Here is an 11,229-nt window from a genome sequence, read left to right as displayed (position 1 = left end):
TGTACAGAATCACTCAGTACACACGAGGATCTTGGTGTTTGCACATCAATTTATTGCAGTCGAGGTTTACTGTGTGTCATCCACAACAGATATTACAGAGGCAGGAGCAGGAGGAGGGCCTCATCCTATGGTTAACCTCCCTTCTGGGCCCTGGTCCTCCTGTCTGGGCCCCTGTCCAGTGGGCATTCCCAAGGAAAACCACCTCTCTTCTGGGCCACAACAGAACAAGCAAGGCCACTCTTGGACCAAGTTACATTCAGACAGTCAGAGCTGGAACAGCATGCCATATAAGGACAGAGCCCATTCCGAGCACATTTCAAAGTCATGATGTACCTTTCATACGTGTCCAGGGGTTCCTACCGTGTTAGGGTTTTACTCCACCTTGAGTCTATTATTGTGGTGTTATAAACAAGAACTACATTCATACAGTGAACCTATCTAGGGCAAGGCAGCTAGGGAGCTACAAGGGGAGTTATCTTGTAACGCTCAGCCGGGCGCCTGTGTGTTCTCTCTCTCTCATCTCCTCCCTTCGTCTCTGCTTTTCATCTCCTCTCTCGCCTCCTCCTTCATTTGGCCTCCTCGACCCTCTTTCCCTGTCATATCTCTCTCTCTCCCCTCTCTCTCTCTCTCTCTCCCCTCTCTCTCTCTCTCTCTCCCCTCTCTCTCTCTCAATCTCAGGTGTGCATCGGTGAGTGTTGTCGGAGGCGTGATAAGGCAGACATGTGGTTTGCCCTGAACCCACTTCCTCCTGTACACAGGAAGTGTGGGCAGGACAACCTTTAACAAGCACTTCAGCTGGGGGTGGGGTGGGGTGGAGGGTGGGGGGGCACTTGCAGGCTAGTGGGCAGGTGGGTGGGTGGGGTGGGGGGGGGTGTCTGGAGCAGGACTAGCGCAGACGGGGGTGGAGTGGGGGGTGTAAACCAACAGTCGGGTCATTCATTTGGTCTTTCTCTTCACGCTGATTGGCTGTGGTGATGAAGATGACGAGGAGGAGGACGGCGGGTGTGGCTGGGGGTGTGGCCTGGGCGTGGCTTTCTCCCTCTTGGGCGTGTTGTTTAGGATGTCCAGGCTCCGCCGACTCGAGGAAATGACGTCGGCGACAAATTTGGTGCAGTCGGCGCAGACGTCCCTCAGGCTGCAGCCGTGGGCGTACAGGTGTGGGAACTCCTCCTCTACCGAGCGACGGGATAGGCTGCGCAGAGATCTGAAGAGGAGCACGACACAGTATTTATTTGACATGTGACAAAGGAAATAAGCCCGCCTCACCTCGCATCAACGATGAAATCAATACTACAGTTGCTGGGAACTGGAAAATAGATATGTATATCTGGTTGTGTCTATACAGTGCGTGATAGTGACAGAGATGGTGACTCACTTGTACACCTCGCTCCTGCGGCCGTGGTTCTTGGGGCTGCTGTGGAAACCGAGTGTGTAGACCGGTATGTGGGCCATCTTCTTCGAGGGGATTTTCATCTGGAGAGAAGCGGTGACACACTGAAACATTGGACCGAGATTTGGTCGGCCTCCTAGCCCCCTCCCCACGAGCACGCATTCCATCACGGTACAAAGTACAATACACACACTACGGGTACAGAGTAGAACACGCACACACTGAACAACCACAAACTCGAACACAAAACCACAGACGTTCAGAAGCATCACATATGCATACTCAAAAAACACAAAACCACAAAACCCACACCGCCCAGCATCTCCGAAAACACGGCAAGGTTCAGAACAGAACAAGTCTTTTCCACACACACACACAAACAAACCCTCACAGCCCAGAACCTCAAACCTACGGAGCACAGAACCACACATCCACATGGCCTGTCCACTGAAGCACAAATCAAGATCATTGACAGAATTAAAAAGCAGAATAAAATCAAACTGTGACATTGTCATAAGGCATTTAGGCCACATCCAGTAGATTTAGTATGTGTACGGTACAAGGACACAGTACAGTACCTTAGCACTGCAGGATGCACACACACACCTGGAGAGAAACCAGAGGAACAGATGAGTGAAGCTGCACAGGAGCAGAGATGGAACTACACAATGACCATGCTAATCTGTCTCACCTTCTACAGAGCAAGCAGTTGGAGGGCCAGGAGAAGAGGGGGAACTTGACTCTACAGCAGCAGCATACCTGCGAACACACAGACACACACACACACACACACACACACACACACAGAGAGCTCATCAGAATGGCCTTCACAAGTGCAGACCTGAGAGGACAGGATGAAGACAGGGTGGCCTCAGTACCTTGCCTCTCTTCAGATTGTTATAGAGCTCTTTACTCGGCAGGTACTTCTCCATCTCCGCTTTCACCAGCACACGGCGCACGTTGATGACCTCATCAACCGTTAAGGCTAGACTCTCCACTGGGTGACTGAACTCCTCCTAAACACACGGAGCAAGGAGGTGAATCATCAGAGTGGTGAGTGGGCAGGTGGGTGGAGGTGAGTGTGCAGGTGGGTGAGGGGGCAGGTGGGTGGAGGTGAGTGGGCAGGTGGGTGGAGGTTAGTGGGGCAGGTAGGTGGAGGTGAGTGGGGCAGGTGGGTTGAGGTGAGTGGGGCAGGTGGGTGGAGGTGAGTGGGGCAGGTAGGTGGAGGTGAGGGGGCAGGTGGGTGGAGGTGAGTGGGGCAGGTAGGTGGATGTGAGTGGGGCAGGTAGGTGGAGGTGAGGGGGCAGGTGGGTGGAGGTGAGTGGGGCAGGTAGGTGGAGGTGAGGGGACAGGTGGTTGGAGGTGAGGGGGCAGGTAGGTGGAGGTGAGTGGGGCAGGTAGGTGGAGGTGACAGGTGTCTCACCATCCACAGGAGCTTCCTGTCTGTTTGGGAGGTGGAGCCAGCCTCTGTGTTCTCTGTAACCTCATCAACAGAGCTGAGCGAACAGCGGGCAGGAGACGGGGGGACCCACCCTGCTACTGGCAGAGAGGCTGGCAGAGAGAGGGAGGGAGGGATAGAGACACAGAACAGGTACATAGGATTTAGTACAAAGTGGGTACTAAATTAGTATGTGTTTTCTCTGATCTCAAACTGCTTGGTCCCCTCAGTGTTTGACTGGCATCTAGCAGTGAGCCTCGTATCTCCAGAAGTAGAGTAGAGTCCATCCCCACACATGATGTTGACTTTCTGTTACACAATAGTGGAGACTATCTTCAAAGTGAGCATCCCATTACTATGAGATGGCTGTCAGCAGACAAAACTACATGATGTGGAATGGTCATATAAATAGGCTGTTTATCTCAGTATCTATACATCTATCACCCAGTTAATTGTGTCATAACGACAGACCTCATGTAAAGGCCTCAAAATGCCTCTCCTACATAAAGAGGTTAAGAGGAATGGTTAAAGGGTTTGTCTAGTTCCGAATCGTTCAGCTACTCAGCAAGCCATCCTGTCCCTCAGTGATCCATAACACCTGTACACAGGGGTCAGTATTCCTGTAGCTAATACTAACAGCAACACCTTTAGCGAATAGACATTTTCATAGGAATGGGGACCAGAGCATCAGAGAAGCTTCAACAAAAACCCTGCAGTGTATGTCTCCCTCTGCTGGTCAGAACCGGAATTACAGTCAGTGTCACTGACTAAGACAGGTACATTTGTGTTTGGAGGGGAGTGTGGCCAGTGCTGACCTCTGTGGGTGGGGGGTGGGCCGGCCCCCGACAACGTGTGTGAGCGCGGCCTCTCCCCCCCACGCAGGACGACGGCGGCCAGGTGGGCGGAGTCTGACAGCGAGGGCAGCATTTCGCCCCTCAGCTCAGCCAGGTCGTGTTCGGAAAACGAGCGGTCTCGTTTGATCGGCGTTGGAGAGCTCTCGGCGCGACGAAGCTCCCCACTGCCTGGAGACTCCTCCTCCTGGCAGGGGGAGGAGAACACAACTATTGTCTACTGTTTCTATTGTCATATTCTGTGGGTTACACTTAGCAACATCTACCCCAAGTTCATAGGCTGTAGTCCATCCAGTCAGAACAAGCCCTCACCTCAAATATGTTCATCTCCTCCATCTCAGCCAGAGTAGGAGCTTTGAGCAGGACGCGTGGACGGGAGGGAGGGCGGGGCCCCAAGTCTGCGACTGACAGGTCAATGCAGGAAGTAGATTTGATGTCACATGGACAGGTGTAAACCAGACAGGGCAGAGAGCCAAACGCTGGGGGGGAAAGAGAACAACAACAGTATTCATGACGGGCTTCCATGTCATCCTGTTCCTAGTAACTGTTCCTAGATCTAGCCTAGCAACCAGACCAATCTGCGAGCTAATGGTTCATTCGCACTGGCAGATGTGTCTGACCACCCCCCCATTCAAATAGATTTTCCACTGGCATGAAAAGTGCCAATCACAACTCTTTATCTGATATGGGGCAGGGTTTAATACGATTGCTCTGAATGATATCTATCCAATTCTGTATAATTGCTTCCAGAGGCATTTTGGTCGGTGCGTTTTGATAACGCCCCTTTGAATATTGAAAATGAACTGACGGGTTTCAGACTAATATGCCTTTGCTAATTGGTCTGGCGATGTCAGGCTATCCTAGAGTCCACTGTTTCAGAGTCTGCAAGTTTGCTTGGTGTGATTCAGAGAGTCTGTAAGTTTGCTTGGTGTGTTTCAGAGAGCTTGGGAGTTTGTTTGGTGTGTTTCAGAGAGCCTGGGAGTTCGCTTGGTGTGTTTCAGAGAGCCTGGGAGTTTGCTTACGTCTCTGAGAGCTGGGCAGACTGACAGGCCTCAGCTTGCGCTCCTGTTTGATCCCAGCTAGGACGCGCTCATGAAGAGACTCCTGCCTCTGGGGGGGAGGAGGCAGACTGCGCTCCGACACCTGGTCACACACACATCTTTGTAATAATATTGACGGATACAGCAACAAATGATAGTGTCAGTGACAGGTTGATGGACACTCACTGGTTTAAGAGGAGGACGAGACCTGATGAAGTCCAGAATGAGCTCATGGGCGTTTCTCTTCACCTGTGTGGGAATGTCACCATCCACCTGCAGAGAGAGAGAGAGAGAGAGAGAGAGAGAGAGAGAGAGAGAGAGAGAGGGAGAGAGAGAGAGAGAGAGGGGGAGAGAGACGGAGAGAGAGCAATAGATGACAATATTTCTGAGGGACTTTGTCTGGACCTCCTTTAAACGTGTTGGTCAGAGGTCTCACCATGACCTTGCGTAGCTGGAACTTGCGTGTTCGGATGTCCTGCATGAGCATCTCGAAGGGTGTGAGGCTGAACTCTGAGGGCAGAGGGTTGAAGGGCTGTTCCTGCACCTTCTTCAGCTTCACGCCTTGTCTCAGCTCCTTCATCAGCTGCACCCACAGACGGGCCTGCCACACACACACACATATGCATACATGCATGCACATACACACATGCACACACAAACAGACACTCACACGCACGCACGCACACATATATACACACACAAATGATAATATGAGAACACAAATAACTGCTCTGTCAGAGATATTTACAATTGTCAATGGTTAAGCTGATAGACATACAGTCCATAGCCACTACCTTCCTCAAACAAACGAAGAACATATTCAGAATCCTCCAAAACTCACATAACACACACGCACACACACACACACACACACAGCCTCACCCAGTCTGTGTGTTTGAGTGCGTCCAGCTCTGACGTGGACTTGTCCTCCAGAGGTTCCTCTTTTCTGATCTTCTTCAGCATCTGGAGACAAAATCAGTCAATCAACCAATCAGTCAGCAAGTTATTATGCCTGAGTCTGTCTCTGTAGATGGATAGGACTGTGTGTCTGTAGCTGGATATGACTGTGTGTGTGTAGCTGGATATGACTGTGTGTGTGTAGCTGGATATGACTGTGTGTGTGTAGCTGGATATGACTGTGTGTGTGTAGATGGATATGACTGTGTGTGTGTAGCTGGATATGACTGTGTGTGTGTGTGTAGCTGGATATGACTGTGTGTGTGTAGCTGGATATGACTGTGTGTGTGTAGCTGGATATGACTGTGTGTGTGTAGCTGGAGATGACTGTGTGTGTGTAGCTGGATAGGACTGTGTGTGTGTAGCTGGATATGACTGTGTGTGTGTGTAGCTGGATATGACTGTGTGTGTGTAGCTGGATATGACTGTGTGTCTGTAGCTGGATATGACTGTGTGTGTGTAGCTGGATATGACTGTGTGTGTGTAGCTGGATATGACTGTGTGTGTGTAGCTGGATATGACTGTGTGTGTGTAGCTGGAGATGACTGTGTGTGTGTAGCTGGATATGACTGTGTGTGTGTAGCTGGATATGACTGTGTGCGTGTAGCTGGATAGGACTGTGTGTGTGTAGCTGGATAGGACTGTGTGTGTGTAGCTGGATATGACTGTGTGTGTGTAGCTGGATATGACTGTGTGTGTGTGTGTAGCTGGATATGACTGTGTGTGTGTAGCTGGATATGACTGTGTGTGTGTAGCTGGATATGAATGTGTGTGTGTAGCTGGATATGACTGTGTGTGTGTAGCTGGATATGACTGTGTGTGTGTAGCTGGATATGACTGTGTGTGTGTAGCTGGATATGACTGTGTGTGTGTGTAGCTGGATATGACTGTGTGTGTGTAGCTGGATATGACTGTGTGTGTGTAGCTGGATATGACTGTGTGTGTGTAGCTGGATATGACTGTGTGTGTGTAGCTGGATATGACTGTGTGTGTGTAGCTGGATATGACTGTGTGTGTGTAGCTGGATATGACTGTGTGTGTGTAGCTGGATATGACTGTGTGTGTGTAGCTGGATATGACTGTGTGTGTGTAGCTGGATATGACTGTGTGTGTGTGTAGCTGGATATGACTGTGTGTGTGTAGCTGGATATGACTGTGTGTGTGTAGCTGGATATGACTGTGTGTGTGTAGCTGGATATGACTGTGTGTGTGTAGCTGGATATGACTGTGTGTGTGTAGCTGGATATGACAGCCTGGTTGTGGGTAGATGACAGCAGCACCTCCTTGGCGTCTCTGATCTTGGTGAGGAAGGTCTGCAGCTCCAGCGTCTCCAGGAACAGAGCTCTGCACACGGCCTGGTAGTGCTCCGGAGCCTGGGGAGGGTGGGCCAGCCGGGACGCACACAGCGCCATCACCTGGCGGTAGGAACACACAGGCCTCTGCATCGCCCCCTCCTCTCCTCCCTCCTCTCCCTCCTCCTCCTCCTCTTCTTGTCCGCTGTAGCCCTCGTCTGTGGTGGCGTTGGCGGGGGAGGCTTCGGCCTCCTGGCCTTGGTTACCGGCGGCCATGCGCTCGATGAGCCGCTCCAACTGGGGACTTAGCTCGCGCTCCTCGCTCTCGTCCAGCCCCCAGTCCAGGGCCCGGTAGATGGCCACGCCCAGGGACTGCACCAGCTGGTCCGAGAGAGAGGTCAAAACAAAATCCACCGGGGGTTTGTTAGAAACGGTGCTTGTTTCCTTTTAGGGACGTTGGGTGTGTTTGATTTGGCTTGCAGGGCGGCTTACCTTGCTCTCTGCCATAGGAGGGAGGGGGGGCCTGTCCTGGTCATCTATAGACACCCAGAGGATGACATCATGGACACACACAATAACAACAATTTCAGTTCACATATAGCTACAGTATGTCACAGTTTAGGTCTGAATAAGATATGTGTGTGTGTGTTTGTTGGTTTGTGTAGTTAAAAGAAAAGAAGACAGCATCCTAAAACCACAAAATAGACAATGGCAAGTTTACATTACATTTACATTTAGTCATTTAGCAGACGCTCTTATCCAGAGCGGCTTACAGTAAGTACAGGGACATTCTCCCCGAGGCAAGTAGGGTGAAGTGCCTTGCCCAAGGACACAACGTCATTTGGCAGAGCCGGGGATCGAACCAGCAACCTTCTGATTACTAGCCCGATTCCCTAACCGCTCAGCCACCTGACTCCCTCAATATGTATTTGTCCCGGCTACAGAATATGAGTTACTGTCAGTGCTACGGTACCATTTTGTTGTCAAACTGTTGAGTGGGGTGCGTTAGCGCCCCCCCCACCAGGATCCCTTTTTGATTCCATTCATATAGCTCATTTTCGGTTGGCTACTCAGGTAACCTATCATTGTGTGTGTGTGTGTGTATTTGTGTGTGTGTGTGTTTGCATGGACAGACAGAGAGAGAAGCGCCTAGCTCAGATGTCAGTAATGACACCCGGGAGGCCAGAAACTCCCCATTCAGCAGCTCTCAGGAACCAGAGACAGAGAGACACAGGCAGAGGGGAGGGGGGAGGGAAGGGGAGGGGGGGTGAAGAAAGACCACGTTCACAGAGCCTGCCCAACTGGACCAGGTACAAAGGACTCTCTCTACTTTATTCCTCTCTCTTATACATTATTTTCCACTCTATTTCCATTTCTCCTACACACACACAATCACAGCTCTTTGAAGACCTCAGGGTGGGGTGGAGTTGGGGATTGGGGTCTAAAATTACATCCCATAAGGGTCAGGCAAGATGCTGGACAGCTTGTTCACAGTAACTGTGTGGCCAGTCGCAGGCCCCGCCCCCTCAGGACCCGCCCCCTCAGCAATCAGGTGACTTCAGGCTCGGAGGTTGAGTCTCTGTGTGGTGATCCACTCCTCACTCTGTCCAAAGTTGAACCTCTCCATTGGTTGTCATGAAAACAGGTTAGAGGAGAGGGGACATTTGAACTTTAAGGGAGGGAGGGGGAGTTCAGGACAGAGAGGGAGAGGGGAAACAGAAGCTTGGAAGGAATGAGGCAAAGAGAGGAGAGAGGGCGATGATGTGCTGATGCTGCTGTTAATGCTGACCTCACACACCAACGTTAAACTAAACACACCCCCCATACACATGACTCACACACAGAATCACCTCCACTTCCAACCAACAACAAAATGAACACAGGCCCACCACCCTACAGACTTACAGTACAGGGGCTCATCAAAGGCTGAGCCAAGGTCCCATCACCATGAAACAAACATTTGACATTAGTATAAAACTTCCGCCTGGCTGCACACAACCTGATAGATTGTAAAGGAGTCAGGTGGCTGAGCGGTTAGGGAATCGGGCTAGTAATCAGAAGGTTGCCAGTTCGATTCCTGGCTGTGCCAAATGACGTTGTGTCCTTGGGCAAGGCACTTCACCCTACTTGCCTCGGGGGAATGTCCCTGTACTTACTGTAAGTCGCTCTGGATAAGAGCGTCTAAATGACTAAATGTAAAATGTAAATGTAAAGTCAGCCAGTGTGGCATTCTGTATACACAACAAATGCTTGGTTCTGATTCACCGACCTCAACCCATATCCAGATGCACATCTGGGGTCAAATAATTATATGAATCTTGTAATGAATCTCTCCAATTACAACCATCACTTCCTAGTCCTGATCCCACCTGACGAACTTAACAAGAAATCATCGAGCCAGAGTTGACTTTATCCCTGACGGTCTCTCAGAGTCACAAGGAGCATGACTGACGGTTAATACCTTTCACTTAGCAACGTTCTGTGAAATAGGTTTCTGATGTAACAAATTATCATTTTCGGCCTCTGCTTCTACTATCGAATGGTGCTTTGAGCAACGCAACGTCACAGGTAATCATTACCACTGACAGTAACTCCCTAGTCGTCCTGCTGGAAGCAGTCAGCATGCCGGTGTTATTGACGGGAAAGAGATTAGATAGCTGCATTATACTGCGAGGCCAACCTATTCTGATTATGTACAACGTGGCGTCTTTAGGAATACAGCCTGATAAGGTATTATACTGGAGCGAATATGCATGGTGTAAATAATTGATAATTTACCGGTAGGCTATAGGCTACACCAAGTCGTTTGCGTGCATGGAGGTAGTACTACAAATGAGCGCTTTAAGAAGACGTTGTTCAAAACAATACGTGTGAATGAATAGGACTACAGCTTTTTCAAAATAATTTAGACTAGGACACACAGGCCTGTGAGTTAGTCTACTAATAAGTTTGTGCATGTGTGTTTTGAAGCAGGTGAAAGTTGCAGAGATTTTTTTTAAAGAGCTATACCGTTGGTACTCGTCTCCTGCTGTAGACAAACCGTCCCGTCTCTGAGGAGGAGGATAGAGGACGGATCCTTCACCCGGTAAACTCCGCCGGTCACCGTGACCGGGTGCGGCACCCTCAGGGCTCTGCAGCACTGGTAGCATACGGCCCAAGCCTGCTCCTCGTTTATGGGCTGCTCGTAGGATTTCAGCACCTCCTCCAGAGACAGTTCCCGTGGGTCGGTCAGGTCCCGCGCCTCTACCCGATCCGTGGGAGCGGACACTCTTGAATCCTCTTCACTGACGCTTCTGTTTGTTGATCTGGCCATAGCTGCGGTACCGCTGAGCCCATTCTTCACATCGAACCCTCCGTAGCCATCGAGATAACTGTGTGGCTACCTCGGTTCCGTTTCCCTCTCAACAGGACGCCGACTCAACTGCCGCAGCTGTGAGTTTCCATAACAGCGAATGAAAGCGATCTTTGATCTGCAGGAATGTCAATCAGCGGCGAGGAGGCGGGAGAAGGAGGCAACCTACAGCATACCCCGAGTGGCGCAATCCTGGCAACTGCTATCCGATAGGAGTAATGACAGGGGTAAATAGAGAAACTTGTTGAGAATCTTCAACCACCACCCGTTGGCACCGCTATAGTGGTCATATTTCAATGTTGAAGCAATTTATTTACAAAGCCAGGTGTTCAAACGCAGGTTTATACGTCCAGTTCTCCAACGACAGCTCTACTGCAGAGCATCTTCTGTGCTCCGCCCCTGGCTCGCGCAGGAGCATCGTCACCAAACAGAAATGATCCCCCAAAAACAATCAATGTGGAAAATAGTCTACTAAATCAGACAGTCTCGTGGACTAGATGTAGTAGGCTCTTGTAATAGGTAAGCCTACTTACTAACTTGATTTTCAGTAGATGTTCAAATTTGTAATCACAACTAGTGGGTTATCTAAGCGGATCTCAGTAGACAAGTTATAGCCTACTCAGCCAAATTTAAAAGAAAGCAGTAACTTCCATCTCACATTTTCGTCTAGCCTTTTTCCTTTGTAGAGGTTATCAGTTCATGGGCATAGCCTACGTCCTCTTTCGGCTGCCTCCGTTAGGGGTCGCCACAACGTTTCGTTTCATCTGTCAGTTCACAGGAATACAACCTTGTCGAATATCATGCAGGTCTATTTAAAAGGTGGGCAATCTTACTTTCAATTCAAACGTGTTTCTGGTATAATAGCTACCATGTTGGGTAGCTAGATGCGGGGTAGTGACCAGGGCAGGT

The 11,229-nt window shown here is 50.2% G+C and overlaps 1 protein-coding gene across 2 annotated transcripts; it reads right to left on the bottom strand.

Annotated features, from left to right (window-relative positions):
• Positions 1-27: 27 nt before the first annotated feature.
• On the bottom strand, positions 28-10,447 carry spire2 (spire-type actin nucleation factor 2). 2 transcript variants are annotated; one of them, XM_067234271.1, is made up of 15 exons: positions 9,978-10,445; positions 7,461-7,504; positions 6,957-7,349; positions 5,602-5,682; positions 5,156-5,320; positions 4,906-4,992; positions 4,702-4,822; positions 3,992-4,158; positions 3,644-3,866; positions 2,814-2,941; positions 2,269-2,406; positions 2,082-2,149; positions 1,969-1,996; positions 1,376-1,473; positions 28-1,204 (listed from the first exon to the last, which is right to left on the bottom strand). In XM_067234271.1, exons 1-15 carry the CDS (start codon positions 10,279-10,281, stop codon positions 937-939), a joined length of 2,313 nt encoding a protein of 770 aa, XP_067090372.1. In that variant the 5' UTR covers positions 10,282-10,445; the 3' UTR covers positions 28-936. The 2 variants fall into 2 exon arrangements, with proteins under 2 accessions (XP_067090372.1, XP_067090373.1); XM_067234272.1 differs by lacking the exons at positions 28-1,204; positions 1,969-1,996 and having other exon boundaries at positions 1,417-1,473; positions 9,978-10,447.
• Positions 10,448-11,229: the final 782 nt, after the last annotated feature.

This window comes from Osmerus mordax, chromosome 4, assembly GCF_038355195.1.
Source record: "Osmerus mordax isolate fOsmMor3 chromosome 4, fOsmMor3.pri, whole genome shotgun sequence".
Classification (NCBI taxonomy): domain Eukaryota; kingdom Metazoa; phylum Chordata; class Actinopteri; order Osmeriformes; family Osmeridae; genus Osmerus; species Osmerus mordax.
The sequence above is the reverse complement of the archived record's forward strand: the minus strand, read 5'-3'. Positions and strand labels throughout refer to the sequence as shown.

Coding starts and splice junctions, on each gene's coding strand:
- spire2 (XM_067234271.1), bottom strand. CDS start 10,281: ATGGCCAGATCAACAAACAGAAGCGTCAGTGAAGAGGATTCAAGAGTG. Junction 4,993..5,155: donor TCCAGCTACGCAAGGTCATG/GTGAGACCTCTG, acceptor CTCTCTCTGCAG/GTGGATGGTGACATTCCCAC. Junction 2,407..2,813: donor ACAGGAAGCTCCTGTGGATG/GTGAGACACCTG, acceptor CCGTGTGTTTAG/GAGGAGTTCAGTCACCCAGT.